The 24,856-nt window shown below is 36.2% G+C and overlaps 2 protein-coding genes across 3 annotated transcripts in view; one reads left to right on the forward strand and one right to left on the reverse strand.

Moving 5' to 3' along the window:
* Positions 1 to 24,856, reverse strand: part of LOC120629868 — a 100,260-nt gene that overhangs the window by 60,264 nt on the left and 15,140 nt on the right. The window contains exon 2 of one of the 2 annotated variants that reach the window (XM_039898945.1): positions 5,868 to 5,927. The exons of the other annotated variant lie outside the window; for it this stretch is intronic. The gene's annotated coding sequence lies outside the window, so the exon portion shown is untranslated. The remainder of the gene's footprint in view (positions 1 to 5,867; positions 5,928 to 24,856) is intronic. 2 annotated transcript variants of the gene reach the window in all.
* On the forward strand, positions 8,465 to 8,815 carry LOC120630832 (uncharacterized protein C05D11.13-like). Its single transcript, XM_039900130.1, has one exon. It carries the CDS (start codon positions 8,465 to 8,467, stop codon positions 8,813 to 8,815), a length of 351 nt encoding a protein of 116 aa, XP_039756064.1.

The raw sequence follows: 24,856 nt of genomic DNA on the forward strand, positions 1-24,856 counted from the left end.
CTGCGATCACCAGACCTTCTCCCGGAAGTGTTGATTATGAGCACACTCTCCCATTCGGTAAGGCCTTTAGTCCAACAAACTCATAAAGATTATTGATTGATTAGGGCACACTTTTCAAAAGATAGCATTCAGAAAAGGTTCTCACTACATTTAAACTACGGTCTTCTTATTAGAATTTTGTGCGCAGTTGAAGATTTAAATGCCAAAGATTATTACCAGTCCACTGTTAGTTCTCGGTTTGTGTTGTGTGCTATTGAATCGTCCAAAGCATTGCCTCTTAATGCATATAAAATTATAAGAAGCCAGTCATTGGGCATTGATATAGACCTAGGATAAAAAGCAGATTTTTAATAAACACATGAAATACATAATGTTTCTAAATGCTAAAGTGTGTCCTTTTACGCAGCGACGTAAGAACGGATCCTTTATAGAACGATTCATTCGATCATAGAATAACGATTTGAAACGTGATCCTGCGAAAATGGAAAAACTGAAAAATTTGGATCAATATAGCGTATTTTTGAGTTTCTATAATGCTGCTAATGGTAATTTTGTTTTAAAGTTTTATATAGTTATAATATCGCCAATTTTATCGACATCTGATAATGATTATGACAAAAGCTTTAGCTTTTAATAGTAGCGAGGATTAATGAGATAAAAATGACATTGATAAAGTGACAAGTGAGTCAAGTGAAGTACAGTATCTAGTTATCTTCTCAATCGAATAAAAGATAAGGCCAGGCCATTGTACTGCGTTTAAATACGTGTCTCTTAAATAATACCATTATACTTCCTAATTTTGACGTGTGGTGACGACAGATCAATAGAATACAGTTGCCACCGATCTCCTATTCTGAACTGTATACTCTTCTCGCGACCATAAGGCGACTGAGACCGGTATAATGTAGACCGGACAGTGGTCTCTGTGCTACTACTACTATATCCAACTGATGTGCAGTAGTTGCTAGTAGTAACGTGACGATGAAAGTGGAGGGGTGGTGACAACCTGTATTCTGATATGCCACCCCACCCCACACAGTAGCACAAATTATTCATGCATAGTGAAATTTAAACATGCATTAAACATAATTAAAATTCTGGGAAGATACGGAATTAAATAAGCCGGAAGCGACAAGGTACGTAGCTACATGAAGTACGAGTGGAAGCCGCACAAATCGTTTCGGTCAGAAGCCGAGAAGGGTCGACGTACGATTACACTTTTAAGGGTGTACTTAAAGTTTAATTTCGTACATTCTAGACTTAATGAACAACGAAGACGGACTAACGAGAATACTTGCAAAGTCGGGGGTTCGCATTTCGGCGAAGTAACAAATAAACAATTACGGTCAACCTACGCTTAATTATAACTTCGCCCAGATACATAAGATAATTAAGTTTTGGAAAACTGAAACTTGTGCCTGTGCTTGTTCGTGAATCTCTTGGAGATTATGCCAGATCTGTACATAATACAAGTGGACCCCAGCGCCATCTGTCGGGCTGATTTGTTAATCTAAACCATCCAGGGTGCCACCCAAATACCAAAAAATTCATTCAAATCTGTCCAGCCGTTTAGGAGGAGTTCAGTGACATACACACGCACACAAGAATTATATATATAAAGATAGATAATAAATTACATATAAATTATTATAGATAACCTTAATTACATATAATCTCTTAACAATCATCATCATGGTTATATCGATGTACCCACTACATGGTATCCTCTCAGAGTTTCTGGGTTTCGGTGTTAATCCACCACGCTGAACAAGTGCGGATTGTTGGACTTCACACACCTTTGAAAACATTATGGAGTACTCGAAGGCATGAAGGATGATTTTCTCGCCATGTTTTTCTTCGCCGTTAAAGCAAGTGACAATTTTTTTTCTTTCATTTTGGTTTTGAACCACAAATAAATTCTTGCTTAAAAACAAGCTACGTTAAAACTTGCTACGTAAAATTTTTTTTTTGTTTTTTCCCAACCAGAATGTGATATTAAATCGCTATTTTACGATAATATTTTTAATTTAAATTTAATAGCATATTTATATGTAAGAAAAAAATTGCGAGCCTCCCAAACATCACATTTAATAACATTAAATTTAACATTTAATTTCTTAAATTTAATTCTTAAAAGATTTCACCGTTGTTCTTTGTGTTTTGTTACGCTTAGACTGCGGTTCGGGGTCGTTATATTACCTACTAAGTTTTTTTTCCACTTTTCCCTACAAGTTAGCCCTTGACTGCAATTTCACCTGGTGGTAAGTGATGATGCAGTCTAAGATGGTAGCGGGCTAACCTGTTCGGGAGTACGGTAGTGTACGCGATATCGCACCGGAACATTAAATCGCTAAGCGGCACGTCTTTGTAGGGTTGTAACTAGCCACGGCGAAAGCCCGCAGCAGGCAAGACCAGAGAAAATACAGAAATGATAAATTCCTGAATTGCCCCTGCAGGACCTCCTACTTAAATTTACAGCGCTAACCGCTGTGACAGGGAAGTAGACAAAAATGTATATATGAAATCTCGCAGGTTAAAAGCACTTTACGCTGGAAACTTATTTAATTTACTGAGCCATAATGGATTATCGTACGCAGCTCATTACGCTTGCATATAATGTTGGGCTTCATTTTGTTGGACAAAAGCTTATTTTAACAGCGAGTTGTTTATCTTTCTAGTTTTACGTTAAACCTTCGCTGCATGCTGTACCTATTTACTTAGCACGTTTTTATTAGCTTCAACTGTATAGTTAGTATTTCCACGTTAGTACGTTAATATACGTAGAGAGTGCCAATGATATACGATCGCTTGCAAGTTAACTGCGTCATGCGTGGAACGGAAAGAGAAGAGACGCGATCTAGTGACAATAATGGAAGAAACTAGATGGAGTTTTTTTTCCAATTCCATAAAAATCGTAGTTAAATAGGTAAAAATACATAAAATAGGCAAATAGGTAAAAATATAAACACGTTGAGCTGCTTCCCAATTACTAAATGCGGAAATTAAGGTTTAATTATTTTACGTTACAAAATAATTAAACATTAATTCAGTTAACTCAATTTTTTTTAAATAAGTAGGTATAGCTTAGAGTGTATTTAAATAGAATAGATTTAAGAGGCTGTCGATGTTCAACGATAAAAAAAATTACGGTGTATGAATGATATACGGACGGATAGCTCCGCTTGATTTGTACTACACAATTAAGCCTACGACTGCGTTCTCCTGCAAACCAAAAAGTGGCGGTTATACCGCAAAATATAACATTACCAAGAAGGTTGGACGACGCACAGGTCGTTCGAAAAAAAAAAAGCCAAAACGATAACAACAACTCTTCCAGTTTGAAGAATACATTTTGTGTTAACCAACATAATGTGGAATAAGGAAAAAAAGAAAGAATAAGTGTTTGTTTAGTCTCAAACTGTAAACTGAGTCGATAGAATAAGGCCACTGAGATTGTTTGGCGACCTCCATAACTGCACCAAAATTACGCATTGATGTACAGCAGTGTACAGGACAATGGACTTTGCATGATAAGACTAAAGTACATAAGAAATAGTTCCGAAGCAGCAATAAATTGAACAATGGTTCATTTAATTATTTATTATCCGAGTATTACCTACCTACTGTCTCATAGGTTCAGTCCTTACGACGTTGGACTACAGACCCCGAGTCGCGGATTCGATTAAGAGGTCGAGCTCGAGCCTAAATTATTATTTGGGATATAAATTACAGAATGGCGCGGCGTAATGTCAGTTCCATGACATTATTTTCATTAACTTTTTCGTGTGCAAATCTCTTTTACGAAATCCGAATCAAGAGAGTGGGTGCTAATTCTTTTTTACACTAAACTTATTAAACTAGTTAAAAAAACGTGAAAAGTACGTGAAAAGCACAGCACTATTTTCAAATAGTGCTGTGCTTTTCACGTATCCCGTAGAAAATGCACTATTTTTAGACAATAATATGTTCATTTAGTTTAGTTTAGAGATATATAGAACAACAGAATGAGTACCATTTTGTTTTCCTCTCATAAAATTGTTATTACCACACTGGAGGTAGGAAATCTGGCGCTTTATACAAACAAGTTAAGCCGCCTACTTTAAAATAAATGAACCATTTTAACCGGAGTATAATCTTTAAATCCCTCTCTGCTATCAAAGAGGTCTGTGCATTGAAGCTTTAATAGGCTTAAAATCATGGCGGTGAGAGCCGCTGGACATGGACGGCAGTGGCACAAATGCCGCGGTATATAGAAACTACAAAATATCTATGTCTATTGCTAAATTTAATTTGGACATTTACATTACAGTAAGTATGGCAACCCCATCGTTATTCCTATTACGAGTGTACAGTCTGTAGTCAATGACAATGTCATATGTCAAATGTCATTTTATAAGTGAAATGTGAATATCATTACTTATTTCATAACTTGTCTCACTGATAACTGATCTTGTCTTAATTCATTAAAGTCGTGATCCCAAGTCATCCTACGTTTATTATTATACTATCATCTTTACACCTGCCAACGGCAATAATACAATTCCATAAACGAAAATTTATAACAATCATTTCCTAGTTCTTAAAACTAATAAAGTTCGTGAGGCAAAGTTCTAAGGAAGTCATAAATTGAACACCATTGTTCAGTTCATTATTTATTATGCGGGCGTACTGGCAGGGTGTGCTGAGTTTTTGGCGTATTATGCTGCGACCTTGACCGCATGCCCTTGGATATTTTCTAATGTAAGGTAGTGCTTTAAAAGTAAAAGAGCTTTGGACAAGTGACGCAATAAAAAAAACGTAATAAGGCTCTTTTTCATTTACGACATTTATTTATTTATAGTGTCTTGCTGTGTACATGTGATTTCTTTCAGTATTAACGATGCCAGTGGTTTACTCAAAAACTATTACCGTTTCGGTTTCACAGATAAGTCTCATATACAGTAAATAATATACCTCAAAAGCCTCTGACGTATTATTACGGTTTTTATTTACACGTTGTATAGATAGTGGACTCATTTGATTTCGCTAACAGGAAATTACGAAATACATACCTTCATATAAAGTGGTAGGTGCATGGTGGCTATATCGGCGCAATTAATTAGTTTGGCGGGTGATAATAATCGTGAGTGGTTGTCAGTTTGGAAATTTCTAGGCCATTTTATAAATGACACTATTACTGAATCGAAAAGTTTCATTTTGTTTATTTTACCTACATGCCGCAACCGACCAAACCGCACTGGGCCAGCATGGTGGACTACGGCTTTAACCCTTCTCATTGTGTGAGGAGACCTGTTGTTATGATGTTGATGACATTATTCAAAATTCAAAAAATTCAAAATTCATTTATTTCAAGTAGGCCTAATACAAGCACTTTTGAAACGTCAAGTCTGTCCGTGTGTAGTGACTCTACCACCGGTTCGGAAGGCAGATTCTACCGAGAAGAAGCCGGCAAGAAACTCAGCAGTTGCTCTTTTCCAACATCAAAAATTAACATTTTATATTTTAACATTCATTTTTCTATCTTGTGAGAGATGAAAGCGGAGCCGGATGCTTCCAAGCAACCTTTTTACGCAGCGCTCTCTAGTGGTCCTTTTTATAATATTACTAACTTTCTTAGCTATGTGCGTTTTAAGCAATTAAAATATCACTTGCTTCAACGGTGAAGGAAAACAGCGTGAGGAAACTTGCAGTTCGCCTTAAGGTGTGTGAAGTCCACCACTCCCCACTGGGCCAGCTTGGTGGACTACGGCCTTGAATCCTTCTCATTGTGGGAGGAGACCCGCACCCTGTAGTGGGCCGGTAGGTAATGTTTTGATATGATGATGATGATACAAAAGGACGATTTTTAAATGAAAATTATAGCATACCTCGTTTCAAAGCTCAGTTAGAAGTACAGGTAACCCGAGATGCTTTCACGGCGCACGCATCTGTCAAAACAAAACAAAATTAAAAAAAAGTTACTGCAGCGGCCTTCAGTCTTGCAAAAAATACACTCAATGAAAAAGAACCCAACGACAATGAAAGTTATTGTTGTTGTAAGTTGTTGTGGAAGTTGGATAGTCAATCGAATGTTGTGAATGTAGCATCATACAAGTCAATTGATCAATTTCAAATGAGGGAAATTAATATCAACATCGATTGATACAAATACTAAATAATATGTACAATTAATACAATACAAAATAATAATTTAACCTTAAATGTAAAAACCACAGAATTAAGAATATACAGAATGGTCATTCAGCCATTATAGTGTGCAGAGAACGGGAGATCACCGACCCTTCTGCCCAGCATTGTGACTATGGATAAACCATTGTAAGTACACTAAATAGTTGCAGTCTGTGGTCGCTGTCAAGCTGACATGTCGTAAAATCAGCTGCTCGTATTTCAATTATAATCTAAGTTTTAATTTTAGTCGTAATATTCGTAAATCGTAAAACTTTGTAAATAAATGTTTGTTCATCCATCTGACAGGAGAATTCGATTTCGTCCGACAAGAATTCAAAATCCAACGTGTTATTCCAGCTTTGGGCTGTCACAGGCCGTTGATGATGACATACATTTACTATGTATATTTTATTTTTAAACGGTTTTATTTAGCTCACCCCGTTTGTTTTATTTATTATTCTTGGGTCAAATTTAGTAACTCAAATTTCACCCTCTTCCTGTCAACCGATTAATCTGAAATTTTGTATACACTTTGGATTTTGGTGACAATACAATTATGTTTATTCAATATCATTATAAATCCAAGATGGCGGCCGCTACAAAATGGCGGATAACGTAGGTTTTATCAATCCCATCAATATGGGTATCAAATGAAAGGGCTCAACAAGCAGAATACAATATACTATAAAAAATTGAAATACAAGATGGCGGCCGCTACAAAATGGCGGATAACGTAGGGTTTATCGATCCCATCAATATGGGTATCAAATGAAAGTGCTCAACCAGTATAATACAATGTACTATATAAAATTAAAATCCAAGATGGCGGCCTCTACAAAATGGCGGATAACTTAGGTTTTATCAACATGGGTATCAAATGAAAGGTCTCAACAAGTAGAATACAATTTACTATGCAAAATTGAAATCTAAGATGGCCGCCGCTACCAAATGGCTGATAACAATTTTTTATCAATACCACCAATATGGGTATCAAATGAAAGGGCTCAACAAGCAGAATACAATATACTATAAAAAATTGAAATACAAGATGGCGGCCGCTACAAAATGGCGGATAACGTAGGTTTTATCGATCCCATCAATATGGGTATCAAATGAAAGTGCTCAACCAGTATAATACAATGTACTATATAAAATTAAAATCCAAGATGGCGGCCTCTACAAAATGGCGGATAACTTAGGTTTTATCAATCCCATCAACATGGGTATCAAATGAAAGGTCTCAACAAGTAGAATACAATTTACTATGCAAAATTGAAATCTAAGATGGCCGCCGCTACCAAATGGCTGATAACAATTTTTTATCAATCCCACCAATATGGGTATCAAATGAAAGGGCTCAACAAGCAGAATACAATATACTATAAAAAATTGAAATACAAGATGGCGGCCGCTACAAAATGGCGGATAACGTAGGTTTTATCAATCCCATCAATATGGGTATCAAATGAAAGGGCTCAACAAGCAGAATACAATATACTATAAAAAATTGAAATACAAGATGGCGGCCGCTACAAAATGGCGGATAACGTAGGTTTTATCGATCCCATCAATATGGGTATCAAATGAAAGTGCTCAACCAGTATAATACAATGTACTATATAAAATTAAAATCCAAGATGGCGGCCTCTACAAAATGGCGGATAACTTAGGTTTTATCAATACCATCAACATGGGTATCAAATGAAAGGTCTCAACAAGTAGAATACAATTTATTATGCAAAATTGAAATCTAAGATGGCCGCCGCTACCAAATGGCTGATAACAATTTTTTATCAATCCCACCAATATGGGTATCAAATAAAAGGGCTTAACAAGAAGAATACAGTGCACTATACAACCTCAATATTTAAGATGGGCGCAGCCACCAAATGGCGTATAATAATAAGATTTAAATTTACAAACGGGGTGAGCTAAATAAAACCGTTTAAAAATGATATGTCGTTAGGGTTTTCCCCTCAAGACTCAGGCACATCTTGTTGTACATAGCCTTGCCCCTTTATTGGACCTCTGGGGGGGTCGACCGTTTAAATGTCCATTACTCGTGGGAACAAAATGGTAAAAAAAAATATAAAAAATACAAACAAATAAAACAGAAACTGCAACACAACGTAAACGAAGGCTTCAAAAAGCGAAAGAAAAGTATAAAGCAAAACGAGCTAAAGAAAGTGAAGGTGATAGAAATAGTCGATTACAGAAACGACGGGAACAATTAGCGTCAAAAACACCTAAGCAATATGAGGCCAGGTTAAAAAAGCAACGTTAGCGATATACACAAATGACGCCGTCAGAAACGCCTGAAGAATATGAAGCCAGGTTAACAAAGCAACGTGAGCGATACACACCGATGATAGCGTCAGACACGCCTGAAGAATATGAAGCCAGGTCAACAAAACAACGGGAGCGATACACACAGATGATAGCGTCAGAAACGCCTGAAGAATATGAAGCCAGGTTAACAAAGCAACGTGAGCGATACACACCGATGATAGCGTCAGACACGCCTGAAGAATATGAAGCCAGGTCAACAAAACAACGGGAGCGATACACACAGATGATAGCGTCAGAAACGCCTGAAGAATATGAAGCCAGGTTAACAAACAACGGGAGCGATATACACAGATGGTAGCGTCAGAAACGCCTGAAGAATATGAAGTTAGATTAATACAAAGCCGTGAAAGACAAAGACAGCAGTTGGGTTCAGAAACGCCTGAACATCGCGATACGAGGTTAAATAAACAACGAGAGCGTACCCAGCACTGTGGATCACGCAGTCGTATACTTAGGTGCGAAACTGTTTGAAGAAGGTCAAGCCTACGTGGCTCTTAGTAGAGTAAGATCTTTGCAGGGACTACGTATAGAGGAGTTGGACTGCAATAAACTAACGGGCAAGAAACCTTGCAATAATGAAGCACTAAATGAATTAAACAGAATGCGAAATAAAAACTAAAAACTAGAAAATAAAAATAGGTAAAAAAACTTTTTAAGTTAAACGGTTTTATGTTAAACATACATTGCAATGTTTAAGATAAATGTACTAAAAACCAAAAATAATAAAATAGATACAGTCGTGGGAATTATAAACATATGCATAGACTAGACTAAAATAAAACCGTGGCACATCAATTGTCTACAATCGTTGATTAAAATGTTTGTTTTGTAATGTTACACTATAATTAGGCAGTTGTTCAACCGACAACGATGGACGTGTGATAAGTAGGGCTAGAATGTGGAAACAAGCTAGCAGGCTCGATTATAAGCGAGTTTTAGGGTTTCATAGTGGTGAGCGAGTAGTACTTTTATCATATGTTTTGTCGATTAAAGACAAACTACGAGCAGTGAAACGATTCCTCGCCAGCCAGCAGTGTGAATGTCCAACGATAAACTAGTTGAAACATCTCTTTTATTTACATGGAGTGTATAACTATTGGAATTTCCATGAGCAAGAAAATAGTAAGTAATTTCCTCACCGTCTGCGGGCCAACTGCCTATTTTAACGACGAATTAAACGATTCTTCTATCGCACATTAAGTCGATAATTTGTAGACAATTGACGTGCCCCACGGTTTTATTTTAGTCTAGTCTATGCATATGTTTATAATTCCCACGACTGTATCTATTTTATTATTTTCGGTTTTTAGTACATTTATCTTAAACATTGATTGCAATGTATGTTTAACATAAAACCGTTTAACTTAAAAAGTTTTTTTACCTATTTTTTTCAAGTCAGTTGCCGTTGGAATTCTGTCTAGATAATGGTTCTCAATACAATAAGTCCAATGGGTCCGATAGTGTTTATTAGCCGATACAATGACTTTCTCCGTTATATAGGAAATTAATTCACAAAAGTGAAAGACTTGTTGTGTGCGGTACTTAAACATCCAGAGCATACGTATTAGGTATACTCCGTTCACAATGCGTGCGCTTTTTTTTGACTGCCGATTGGCGCAGTGGATAGTGAAACTGCTTTCTGGGTCCAAGGGCGTGAGTTCAATCCCCTTAACTAAAAAATGTTTGAGTGATGAACATTCATGTTTTTCAGTTCCGGACGTTTATATATTTTAAGAATTTATGTATGTATTATTATGTATGAAATATGTATGAATAATTCATACATGTTTCATTAGTTATCTTAAAGCCCATTACAAAAGCTACGCTTACTTTGTGGCTAGATGGCGATGTGTGTATTTTCGTAATATATATATTTATTTATTTCGTGTCTACCGATAACCAAGTACCGTATATCTATAAAGTGAAGAGGTCAGCGTTCATTTAATATATTTCCTAAATTTGACAGTTTGCTAGAACACGTTCTTGTAAGATTCCGTATTATATATATATATATATATATATATATATATATATATATATACTAGCTGTTGCCCGCGACTTCGTCTGCGTTTGATTTTTTTTTTAAAGTATTCAGTATCGCTAAGCCTTAAATGAGTATAGTTGTATATACATATAACATGTGACTGTCAATTAATTATAGACAAATAATTTGCAATAAAATAAAATTGTGACTTTACTTAAAGATCTAAGCTTTCCTATCTCTTAAGTTGTCCAGACTGCTCACGGTGTGCCAATTTAATTTAAAATCGGTTCAGTAGTTTAGGAGTCCATCGCGCACAAACATCGTGACAGGAGATTTATATATATTAAGATATATATATATAATAGGTAAAAAACATAGTTTACTATAGTACCTAATGGTTAAGCAATGTGTTGTCACAATTCAACTGTTGCGTCTTTGTAATGGCGGAGTGTGAAAAAACACAGCATAGCTGTTCTGACGCCACCACCATAACTGTTCTCAGTCCACCACGCTAGACATACTACACACCTTTGAGAATGTAGACTTCTCAAGCATGCAGGTTTCCTCACTATGTATTCCTTCACCGATGAAGCAAGTGATATTGTAGTTACTAAAAACGCGCATAACTTAGAAAAGTTAGAGGTGCGTGCTGGGATTGGAACTCCCCGGCCCCCGAAAGTGAAGTCGAGCTCCTACCAAATGCGCTTGTCAAGTTTACTCACATTTTATCTGATAAACTATTTCCCAGTGGCTCCCTGACGCAAACCTGAAAATCACTGCAGTAGGTAAATACTGCAGCATCATCTCAGTAGCAGCTTTTTCAGCTGAAGCACGCTTAAGCTAATGCATTTAGTACGTAAAAAAGTACCTAAATAGTTTTAGTACAATGGCTTTAGTTGGTAAATATGAAAGCTGAATTACTATTAGATAGATATTGTTTTTTTTATTCCACTACAAATAAGCCCTTGTCTGCAATCTCATCTGGTTGTTAGTGATGATGCAGTCTAAGATGGTAGCGGGCAAACCTTTTAGGAAGTATGGTAGTTATACCCAAAATCGGTTTCTACGCGAAATCGCACCGGAACACTAAATCACTGAGCGGTACATCCTTTCGGTTGGGTGGTAACTAGCCACGGCCACAGCCTCCCACCAGACCAGACCAGTAAAAATTTCAAAATTATAAATTTCCAAATTGCCCCTGTCGTTTTCTTCGTCTGCGTTTACAAAGATTTTTTAGAAAGCCCGTGGAAACAGTTCATTTACCGAGGATAAAAAACCGCCAATTTTACTCTCCGGTTTTTCAACTGACTGTATGCTAGAAACCAAGTTGATTGGTTTAAGAAATCCAACCAACTTATAATATCAGTCAGGATGATCCCACGCACGCATTGAACACATCGAAAAGTGTATGCAAATTAAGTTCGATTTGCATTGATAGCAATCGAATCGTTAATCGGTGTGATGCACTTAGGACGTCACTACAACCAATCTGTCAAATAAAAAATATTAAAACGGACGTTGTGTACGTCCATATAAGTACTCGACTATAATCAACTTCCTGAGCATCGCCGCATAACAAATCTATTTGCATAAATGAATAGCGATTTACCTATATTTTAACATTTTTAACTAATGCACATTTTGTTAGACATAACTGTCGTAAAAAAACAACGTTTGACCGTCAATTGGCGCAGTGCGTAGCGACCCTGCTTTCTGAGTCCAAGGCCGTGGGTTCGATTCCCACAAGTTGAAAATGTTTGTGTGATGAACGTGAATGTTTTTCAGTGTCTAAGTGTTTATCTGTATATTATTATAAGTATTTATGTATATTATTCATAAACATAATTATCAGTCATCTTAGTATCCATAACACAAGCTACGCTTACTTTGGGGCTAGGTGGCGATGTTTGCATTGTCGTAGTATATTTATTTATTATTTATAACGTTTATTTAGGAAGTTTGACGACCGCTGTCGTTTGGTGAGCGCTGTGGTTTTATAACTGAGAGGTCCCTGGTTCAGTGCCAGGCGGGGAAACTTCGGAAATTATAATTTAGTCTTATCTGGTCTGGTCTGGTATGGGGCTTTGGCCCTGGCTAGTGACCACCCTAAATTAAATATAACTGCCATATGTGTATAAACCACCAGGTGAGATTGCAGTCAAGGTCCAACTTTAGTGAAATAAAAGAAAAAAAAAATTTAAACCTATTATAGCCTCTGACGTACATGCGTGGTTTACTGTATAGCCGTGATACTAAAAAAAATTCCACGATCAAAACTTGCCTTATCCCTTACGGACATGGTCTCATTCCTTTGCCTGGGAGGCGCTTTTAGGTCGACGATCTCTTTAGTAACAGGGCAGACGCAACTCCCAAAGCTATCAAAGCCAAAAGCAAAAACAAAGACCCCCTATAGTCCGGATTTTTTTACAAAAGAGTACCTTGTAATCCGACCACAATAGTGATGGTGCGTACAAGTTGTAACTTGTTCAATCATGCTTAGCGAATACGTATTCAATAATAAAAAATAGACCATGTCGGATTACAGGGGGCGCCGGATTAGACAGGGGCCGGACTACCGGGGGTCCACTGTATTACTATATTCTGTTTTAAACAAATAATTTGACGTTTGGCCAATGTTTCAAATGAAAATAAAAAAACGTGTGTGTACTTATGTACACACGATAGAAGTTATACTTCTTTGGCGTAACAAGATAAAAATATTTTCAAAAATTTTTATCTTTCGCCTTATTCTACTAAGTTTGTAGAAAAAACTACACTAACAATAGAAAAAAGGTATTGTAAACAAAATGTGTCGTAACTTCATGGTGTCGGTTTTTTGTGACGGTCTGCGCGCGCATCGAAAAAAAATACTCTCACCATTTTTCCTAACGCGCTAAAAGAAGTATAACTTCGAAAGTCCGAGGTTGCTCATAAGCATTGCCATTACAGAAGTGCTTATAGAATAAGCTTACTTGAAATAATTAATTGTGAATTGGGAATTTTATAGAACAAGATCTTATCTATAAATACGAAGTCCGACAGATTTTGATTGGAAACGGAATTAGTATCACTGACACGCTTGCATAATGTCGTCATAACTGTTTATATATTTCTGTGTTAGTCGGTAGCACACTGTTCTGTTTCCTATTTACACAACATTAGTGTTTCGACATTCGTTTGATTGTAATTATGTATCAATTAATAGCTAGAAACCCAGAACATGATTCGCTCGCTCGCAATTGACGAGTCGTTTTCGTGTTTACAAATATTTGAACATCGTAGTAAAATGGATCTTATGTACACAATTTTAAAGCTCAAATTTGGTAACTAGAGCGTTTGTAACATGGAAATCAGATGTATAGGATTTGCGACTTTAACACGTGTTACATAAGTTCCATTTTACTTTGACGATAATAAGTTTGATATGCAAAAAAGGACTTCGATTGCGGGCGAAAAAATATTTTTTACTAAAGCTACTTGTGGTTATTTCGGTACCTGATTAAATCGAAGAAAGAGTTAACATGCATTTTCTAATTCTCTAGGCAAGCGCGTTCTAACCTAGTCCATATTATTGCAGTAATTAAGAAGAGGAAACTATACAAGTGATTATTTATCATCGAGCATCGACATCCCCTGAAATCTATCCGATCTATAACTCTAAGAAATCCACACACTCAAAGCTATGGACACGTGCCAGCGAGTGAAAACACACAAAGGAGGCAATTCTAAACCTCAACCCACGTCTAACAACCAGACTACTACAACTAGACCGGGTCAAACTAAGGACAGTTGTAGGAACCATAACGAGGCACTGCCCACTAAACAAACACCTTTTCTTTCTAGGTATAACCAACAGTTATCTGTGCAGAGCCTATTTTTTTGAAGTTATACTTCTTTTGGCGCGTTAGGGAAAAATGATGAGAGTAAATTTTAAAATTCGCGCGCGAACACCGTCAAAAAAAACCACCGACACCGTGAAGTTAGCTATAAGGTTTGACAGTGTACACTTCCAATTGTCAAAGTCTGCGGGCCCATTCCGGTGATTTCATTCATGGTACAAAAATCCCAATTTTTTAATGTTGAGTGTAACTTGGTTGTCCGATAATGAGTCTATTAGTATTCCAAATTTCATTATGTTTATTATGTCCATTGCTTTTAATTATGTAGATATTTTTTGTGATATTAAATAAACTTTATTCAACTAGATAATGCTTTATAATAATAATTTCAATGTATTAAATAACTTTTTTCTATAGTTAGCGTCTTTCTTCTACAAACGTAGAATAAGGCGAAAGATAAAATTTTTGAAAAGAGTTTTATCTTGTTACTCCAAAGAAGTACAACTTCTAACGCGTGTACATAAGTATACACACGTTTTTTTTTAATTGTCCTTAACTGCAATCTCACAATCTCAGTCTAAGATAGTAGCGGGCTAATTTGTTACGGAGTATGACAGTTATATTTAACTCATACCTCTAATCGTTATCTACGCGACGTCATAATGTAACGCTTAATCGCTAAATCGTACGCCTCTGTGGGTAGGACGGTAACCGAGGTATGCGTGGAGGCAGGTGAAACATCGAGACACGTAATGCTCCGATGCAACAGAGTTATAGCAGAACAACGCGCGCATACCTTCCTTAGCATCACTGCCTAAAACACTTGGCGACCTGGGCGCCCTGCTAAGTTTCTGGAGTGACCCGGTACGGCTCGTCCCTGGGACGAGCCGTACCGGCGGCACTACGTTCAACTGATGGTTCCGGCTAACTAAGAATGGAGACCGGCCACCAAAAAGAAGAAGAAGAAACTGTTAACTTTTAAAGGGAACAACTTTGTGAACGGAAGCTCTTAAAAGGGAAAAAAATATGAAAATTTACCATTGGGGCTATGCTCCTTTTGGTTTTAGCCTTAGGCTTATAGCCATCCTCGATAAATGGGCTATCCAACACTGAAATATTTTTTTCAATCGGACCAGTAGTTTCTGAGACCTTCGCTTTCAAGTAAACAAACTCTTCGGCTTTATTTATTATTATGAGATTTACTTTCACTGGAAGAGATTACTTTAGCAACATCGATCACTAATAATTTGATCGATGTTTAGCAATAAGATCGCCTTTGCATACCAATGTTTCTGTAAGTTTTATTTCGCGGTATGTGTGTTGCTTTTAATTTATTTGTGTGCATTAAAGTATCTATCTATCTACCTATGTACAATAGTCCTTTACGTAACTCCCTATAGTGTTTTCAAGTTTAAGCAACCGTTTAGTTAATGTATTCTTGATTGTGTATTCCCCAATCCATCTTTATAATACACCTACAGTACTACATAGAAAGCGTGCTGTGGGAACCATTGTGTTCAGGCGTTACGTCAAATTTAGTTAGGGTTTCAACACGCATGATTTCAATGGACATTGCTGCCGTAATATGACCTAAAATGCGACAAGGTTAAAGTCCCGGCACACTTATAACACGCTACGCAAAAAAAATTACAATGAAGCCCTGGTCGAGAGTTGCTTTTACTCCACTTCAAGATAGCTCTTGGTTTCAATCTGACATGATGTGATAATGCAGTCATAACAGTTCTCTTATAACTTTTCGTGGTGTGAAGTATTCACAAACACACTTCAATCAGAGTTGGAAACAAATTGTTTCCATTTCTCAGTCCAACAAAATACCAGGGATGTTTTCCATTACATCAGAGTATTTATTACTTAAAACGATAAAAAGTAAAGGAAATACGTAACAGTTAATCTAAAAACATTCCTGCAGCACTTTTTGCTGAACGCCGAATCATTCTCACGAATCGACTAAAGTCGTGTGACATTAAACTAGTTTTCATGACTTGAACCTGATAATTTGACGTTTTCTGGATACCATAGAACTATAAACCATCAGTCAGCCATTATTGCATGGAGTGCATTCAATAATGATGCAAATAAATAAAAAAATTAAAATCCCGCACCAGTAGTATTTACTATAATCATCGGTAAGTACAGACTTAAAAAACAAACGTATTATAACGATTAAATGCTAATTAATACTCATTGGAGCGTCGAAAATGAACCAGGTAGCTATTACCAAATAACGTTGCGGGTGTTGTTTAATTATCATTGATACGTGTACAATTTACAATTTTATTTTTCCGCTTTGGATTATTCACTTTTTTGACCGACTATTAAACAAAACTGGAAGATCTCACTTCTGACGTGCGTCTTCAAGGGTTTCATTCCTAAGAAAGAACACTATTAACGTAAATGTGCTCTCAGTTTCTCAGTCTATTCGTGGTTAAAAATTACGATTATATCAATACCATGTTCACATTTTTATGTAATGTATGTATCAAAATCATTATCTCATCAAGCCTATTTGAATTAAGAAATATTTGACTTTAACTTTGTCCCGGATCTTTAGCTTGAAGACGTAATGAGTTATAGCCCTTCAAAAATCACAATAGCAAGTGAAACCTCGAAGATGTAGCTCGATGATTGGTCGGATCCATTACTACTTTGGACACAAAAGTGCAAGAAGCTTTCATTATCATCATCATCATCACATCAACCGATAGACGTCCACTGCTGGACATAGGTCTTTTGTAGGGAGTTCCAAGTTCCACGGTTCTGAGCCGCTTGGATCCAGCGGCTACCTGCGACGCGCTTAATGTCGTCTGTCCACCTCGTTGGGGGCCGACCAACGCTGCGCTTACCAGTTCGGGGCTGCCATTCCAGCAAGAAGCTTTACGTGTCGCAAAAGTCGAATACTGCATCTTCTGGAAGTCATTGTTGGACAGGATCACTAGTTAAGGCCTCTCTCTTACTAAGAAAAAGGGATTAAGAGCTAAGACACTCTGTCTGCTCCACTGAGGGTTTGAATTTTAACGATGTCGCTAGTTATATAATTATCACGAGCGTCTTATGATCCAGCAAGCAAAACAGTTAAAGAGTTCGCCACTCGCATTCGACTATTCAACGGGGCAGTTATATTTGATGGGTTTGCCAAACTGTGACTGTAACCAACTTTTGGTACGAATTTATGTCCTTTTCCATTCCAATTATTTTTGTCTCCACAAACTTTAGAGACATAAAGCTAAAGCAGCCCTAAGTGTGTTCAATGAAAACTTTGAGCTCCAATCCTCTTATAATAAGATGGGTTGGGGATAAAACAGATCATCCTCTGAAATGTAGATATCCTTTAGATATACAAAACTTTGTCGCAACTCCGTCGCCGTTAGTTTATTTCAATCACAGCGATCCAAAAACAGGATTAAAACTTTGGCGTTATATCAAGAACGAAGTTTACGTAGGATTTAGACCTTTTGAATAAACGTTGTAAAACGGTTGTACAGTTACGCAATGTATTGTCTTTTTCTTTAGCACGTGAATTTACTGATTATAGGTGAAAATAAATCATTGACTTTAAAAATCAACACCCACGAACGTATGGTCTTAAGAGCGTAAGATAATGTTATCTGTCACTTCAAGTTAACTTTTCGTTTCTTCCAAGATTTTAAGCGGTAATTTGGTAAAAGATTTTATTTCTTTGATACAACGAATAAGGTTTTTACATGCTTTTTAGAATGAAAAGTTCTCCAGTTCCAGTGTCTCTAGAATCCTAGCTATCACTAAGCCATGTTCAAATCTTGAAAAGATCGTTGACATTTACGCATTTGTGGCGGATTGGAATATTATACAGAGTATACGGTCAGGCTATGTATTAGGCAATTCAGTTTTGAAATACACCTTCCCCAATATAAGTTATATAAAAATTCAGCTTCCGTATGTTCGCGAAACTGGAAAAGCAATCGATGGATTAATTTAAAATGTTTTAAACACAATATAATTTCTATTTATGAGACTTTTTATATCGTTGCGTCGGCCGTCTTCGTTATATCGGTGCCAACACGGACCTAGGATGTCCATGGGTAAGTATTGTGGTATTGGGTTAAAGTTATCAGGAACAACCCGGAGTTAAAAACTAGGCGGTGTCCACCCCCGTGCCTTGGAGAACAAGCAAAACCATCGTCGGTCCCGGGTAATTTAATTAGTGTGATAACGATAAAGCACACAAATCCGCATTGGAGCAGTGCGGAGGGAGAAGGCTGACGATGATAAAAAAATAAAGAAGAAGTTTGAACGCGTCAATCTTCAGATTTTTTAAAATCGTCCATAGCCTTACTTCTGAGGAAGGTTTTAGGCTATTTTACAACACGTCTAGACTCATATAAGACAAATAACTACAAGTAAAAGCAGAAAGAACAAGAGTTTAGGGTTCATAAATAGAAATTAGAGTACTTTTCATTTCAAAATCGTTTTCCCAGTTAGAACTGCTAATACAATTAAGGGTTGATCCCAGTAGGGTGAACCGTAGCAAACACTCGTTAATTAGCAATCGCAAGCCTTCCGCCTACGGTTGGCGTGACATTGTAGCAAGGGCAAGATGGTGGCTAGTACTTAAGTATTAAAACAAGTGGCATGTATAAATAAATAAATATACTACGACAATACATACATCGCCATCGAGCCTCAAAGTAAGCTTAGCTTGTGTTATGGGTACTAAGATGACTGATGAAGATTCTTATTAATAAAATACATAAATACTTTGAATATAAATATAAACATCCAGACGCTGAAAAACATTAATGCTCATCACACAAACATTTTCCAGTAGTGGGAATCGAACCCACGGCCTTGGTACAAAGTTTCATGAGAATCAGTTAAGTAGTTTTTGCGTGAAAGCGAAACAAACAAACTTACATTGACATTTATAATATTAGTAAGGATAGGGATAGGGATAGTAGGGATTTCAGAAATATTGAGATTTTCCACGCGTTTTTTTCCTTTCCACACAAATCTACATCCGATACTAACTATAATAAATAACGTAGATATAAAAAAATGCTTAGGATGTAAAATATGGGCAATTCATCACTTAGGAATGCTTTTAACACCTACACTTTACGGGAAGGTAAATAAACCTTCCTTAATGGAAGGCTCTACGGTATCATCTATTGCTCAAATAAAATGGACTTATTGCCAAATTCATGATATGATTCCTTCATATTATGTGTTTTTTGCTTTTCAAACTATACTTTCATCGGATCCTCGTCATCATGTGAAATGGAAAGGTCAACAGAATCTAAGTACTTCAATTAAAACTTAAAACTGAACAAGTTTGTCAGAACTAATGAGGAAATCTAACATCAGATCACTTGCTTCAACGGTGAAGGAAAACATCTTGAGGAAACCTGCATGCCTGAAAGTTCTCCATACTGTTATCAAAGGTCTAGACGGACGATTGGCGCAGTTTGCAGCGACCCTGCTTTCTGAGTCCAAGGCCGTGGGTTCGATTCCCACAACTGGAAAATGTTTGTGTGATGAGCATGAATCCTTTTCAGTGTCTGGGTGTTTATATGTATATTATAAGTATTTATGTATATTATTCATAAAAATATTCATCAGTCATCTCAGTACCCATTACACAAACTACGCTTACTTTGGGGCTAGATGGCGATGTGTGCGTTGTCGTAGTACATAAGTATATAAAGGTCTGTGGAGTCCACAAATCCGCACTGGGCCAGCGCGGTGGACTACGGCCTTAACGCCTCCTCATTATGGGAGGAGACCTGTGCTCTGGGCCGGTTAATATGATGATGTATGAGAACAGCTAAGTAGGTATATAGTTCTGCAAAGTTCCAATGGCCATGTCCTCAGAATAGGTCATTTGTACTATATTCATGCAAACCCAGTGGCATGCATGTCATACATGCAGAAAAGCACTGCCTACCCTTACGTGTTTGTATACCCTATTAAGGAAAGTTTTCTTCCATTTGATGATATATCAGTTTTTTCTCGACACATATCGTATTGGAAAAGTTCCTATCTTTCGTTCAAATAATCGTCTCGATGAACGAACACCTATGTAAACATGTTCCGTATACCACGTTCTGGCAAAAATAAAATTGCCCGATAGATTAATTGAACAATGAGTTTCATTAAAAGCAATTGAACAAATATCTACATATCCTGTTTTCCCAAACACAGGTGGTAAGAGTTTTGGTTCGTATGTCTGTCTGTTTGTATAGGCTAATCTTTTGGTATGGCCAACCGATTTGAGCAGAACTTTCCCAGGTTACCGGGAAAAGTTTTCATTACTAAAAACACCATTATAGTAGGTAGTAGTACTTATTAATTCTGACAAATATTGGGTTTAAGCAGAACCTGACAAGTTACCGAGAAATTGATTCATAAATTGGTCGATTGTGTTCATAAATTATGTTGACTTATTATATTACTGAGTAAGAATGATCAATTAGGTACCTATAATTAAACAAACTAATATAGTGCTATTTTAACTTTTACCACCACTGATTCGGTGTACCTTTTATTTTTGACTTGACTGTTTTTGTCTAAGACTGTAGCAGGCTGACCTCAGTGGCGTGCATAGAGGGTATGCACAGGGTATGCAGATGATATAAAATGAAGAAAATCTCCGATAAGAGTTATAAAACACGTAAGGATAGGCATTGTAAGAGTTATAGAAAGCCTACCCTTAAGTATTTATAGTTCGTACTAGGGATTTTCTTAATTTTATATCATCTGCATACCCTGTGCATACCCTCTATGCACGCCATTGGCTGACCTGTTAGGAATATGGCAGTAATAACGGGAGTAGGAACGCTTAATCGTTTAACGTAAAGTCTTGTCCGTAGGGTGGTAAACAGCTACTTGTTGGTATTATATTGTAATTTCGGTATGTACTAATTTCGGTGTGGAAATACATTTCTTTTTACGTTCTTTACACTAAATTAATGTTCACATTAATTTTGAAAATGGGAGGACGGGATGCTCAACGTACTCGTATCAAAAAGCGAGTAACGTACCATTCCTTTATAATATTGAAGTGTTATTATATTGTAAAAATAAAACTGTCATAAAATATTTAAAACAGAAATTAATAAATATTCAGAAAACAAATAGGCCTGCCTAAAAGCCTAAATCATAAATTTCCCTACCAGGGATCGAACTTAGAAGTAGAAGGCTATTTCACAAGCGGCTAACTAAATGACCTGTCAGTTGGTATTTTCGTAAAGCCGTTCTAGACAAGTTAATTCCGTATTTACTTCATGACAAATACTTTATTTAGTTCCATAGTAGTTCATGAGTATTAAGAGAGATGGCGCTGATTTATTTGTGGGTCGAATTAGTGTAAGAAATTTGCTCGCATTCATTTATAACGACGATTTTTTTGTATGCACAATATAGATAAGAATCCCCGGAAGCCGTTACGAGGAGCATGATCTTGAATATTCAAAGGTTTTTCGCCATAATAATAGACGAAGCTCGAAGGTTAAGCCGCGGTAATTGATACCCCATGCTAACGACGAACATAATCGCTTTAACGTAATTGGATCACGTCTTGGGAATATTGTATTATGTTTATATATATCGGTGTCGTCTCAAAGTCAAAGGCATGTTTATTTCTGCCTGAACGCATAATCATACCAGAGCCTTTCAATTCGACCACTAATATTAATGACGACTTTTAGTATCTTGTTTATGTTTATTTTTATTATCTTAAATATTTATGTGTAATTGAGTATATATTACTTTATTATTTTAAATTGTTTCATTATATTTTTCTTATTTGTGCAATTTTGTTTATGTATTTGTGTTTAGCAAATTTTACACTACCTGTCCGCTCTCGCTCATCTTGTCCTAATCCAAAGGTTGCCTGGCAGAGATCGCTAATAAGCGATAAGGCCGCCTTTTGTATTCTACTTCTGTCTTTGTATTTCTATTGTTTTTTTTTATTTCCTAACTTCATAGTTGTGTACAAATAAAGAGTTAAATAATAATAATAAGATTGTAAGCCTTTATATTTGTTGAGGGCGCTGAAAGCTCTTTCACGAGGCTAGATTTTCGAACACGTAATATGTATTGTTATAGAATCAAGACCAAACAGAAACTGTGTACACGACTAATATTGAAGCATCAAAAACCACTCCACTTTAGTATTGTTTCTCGAACAGGTGGTTAGTCACTTCTTTCTATTCAGCAGTTGACAGTGATTATTTTACCTCTAATGTTCTAAAACTTTACCATGAAATGGGGGAAATGGGAAAGTTTGTGAGCTAGCAATATTCCGCGGTTGTGAAGTAAAACGTGTGCGTGACGTCCTCACTGTTTTTAGACACAATGCACTGCTTGCAATAATGCCTGAATGAGGGTCCTAAATGTTCTTAAGTCTGTGTATTGTATGTAATGCCTAGGTTCTACTTGTATTGAACAATCGAACTAAAAAAAAACAAAAAATAATACACAACGACTTTTTATCGATTTAATTTCATCTTTATTAAAAGCAGATAATATTTAACATATAAATATCAATGATCGATAGTATAAAACGAGTGTATTATAACTAATGCTATTATGTTAAATCTGAAAAGTGCCTATTAGAAATATAAATTCCAATAGAAAAATTTTAATTAGGCGCTCGCAATAGCTATAGGGTATTTCTTATGCTCCGCTATAAATTTATATCTATTTGATATAATTTTTTTTCATTTTGCACCATTAAATTGCAGTTAATATATACTTATAACAAACTAACTGGATAGCCGCTGTTAAAAAAAAACAATATTGTTACCAACATATAATATTGCTGTAATGAGTTCATTTTCACATCTAATATACAACATATTATATCATAAACCACATAATAATTATGTTGTTATACAGCATGATATAAACGCAACGCCAACCTAACATTTAATACATTTTTTTTCTGGTACAAGGCATCGGCCGAGATAAGTCACCCTCCTACAGAGTACTGACATGGACGTTGCGCGTTGAAACCGATTAGGAGTATGTACATCTGACATACCCATAAAAGGTTTGTCCTCATCATCAAACCATTAGGTAACGGCCCGGGTCTCCTCCGACAATGAGAAGGGGTAGTCCACTGTGCTGGCCCAGTGCTTATTGGTGGACTCCACACACCTTTGAGAACATTATGGAGAACTCTCATGATGATTTCCTTTGCCGTTGAAGAAAATTTTATAAGATAACTTAGACAATTTAAGAGGTACGTGCTGGGATTTGAACTCGGTGTCTTTAAGTCAATTCTAAGTTAATTCTAAGTCTTAACTACTGGGCTATCACCGCTTTTTAACCACTAGATCAGACGTGTCTTTCGGTACAGTTTATACTAGTTCAGTACCTAGTCAATGAACAATTGGATTGTTTTACAATTACACATTGGTATTTTGCGATGTAAATGAGGTACATTTATACCTAATACCTATCTATGTATATAAAAGAGAAAGTGGGTGGGTATGTTCCGTATAGGCTCCGAAACGGCTTGACCGATTTAAATGAAACCTTCAATGAATCTCTGGATTGACCTGGCGAGTAATCCTGTAAAGTTTTGTGACGATCGGAGCACTCCTATTTTAGAAGTGTCAAACTGTCAAATATAGCTTTTATTTACTATTGATGATATTCTATTGTTGGGTGTACATGGGTGTAGATAATGATCTTCACCCGCTCGAGAAGAGAATGAATACGGAGAGAAATAAATGATTTAATATATTATGAGACTTAAATTAAAAATTTAATGATGTAAGTTTATTGTTTAAATAAAATAAAGCAAAATCTAGCCCGGCGAAGCGGGCTAGGTACGCTAGTAACCTATAAATATTATACATCTAAATAACTTGTGAAGTTTTAACAAATTTGTATTTTGTAGTTGCTATGTGTACAATATGTAATTAATTAATTAAATGAATAATAATAATAGTTTATATGCTATTGCAGTAGGACCTACATCAGCAAGCTCGTCAAACAGATAACTTAGAGTAACTAGATATCTAGTGCGAATGCAATGCAATAGTTATTGACACACAATGCTTAGTACATTTTCATACTAATGTGGGAAAAACGTTGCGTCTAACAATTGAAGTAATGGTAAATGTTAACGATTAAAGTAAAGTTGATTATTTATCTGAGGTGACAACGGACGCACGTAAACTTGTTATCGCTTCAACATTTTTCCATTTAAAATGCAAAATTTCAAAACGAGGTTCAAACAACTTAATTGTTACAGTAAATTTATACAGTGGGTAAATAATTAAACTTTTGATAACTATAATTTCATATTTGCCAGATATTTATGTTCATGACATTGAGTTGGTACGTATTTTGATATAAATACGACTGCATTATCGATTCACCGCAGTCCTACATGGACTGGAACGATACAAAGATACCTCCCGGTGTCTTAGTCGTGTATCAGAATTTAGTAATATTAAATATATGAAATTTTTAAATTGATAAATTTTATAAATAAATATACAACGAC

The sequence above is a fragment of the Pararge aegeria genome, chromosome 2 (genome assembly GCF_905163445.1).
Source record: "Pararge aegeria chromosome 2, ilParAegt1.1, whole genome shotgun sequence".
NCBI classification, from domain to species: domain Eukaryota; kingdom Metazoa; phylum Arthropoda; class Insecta; order Lepidoptera; family Nymphalidae; genus Pararge; species Pararge aegeria.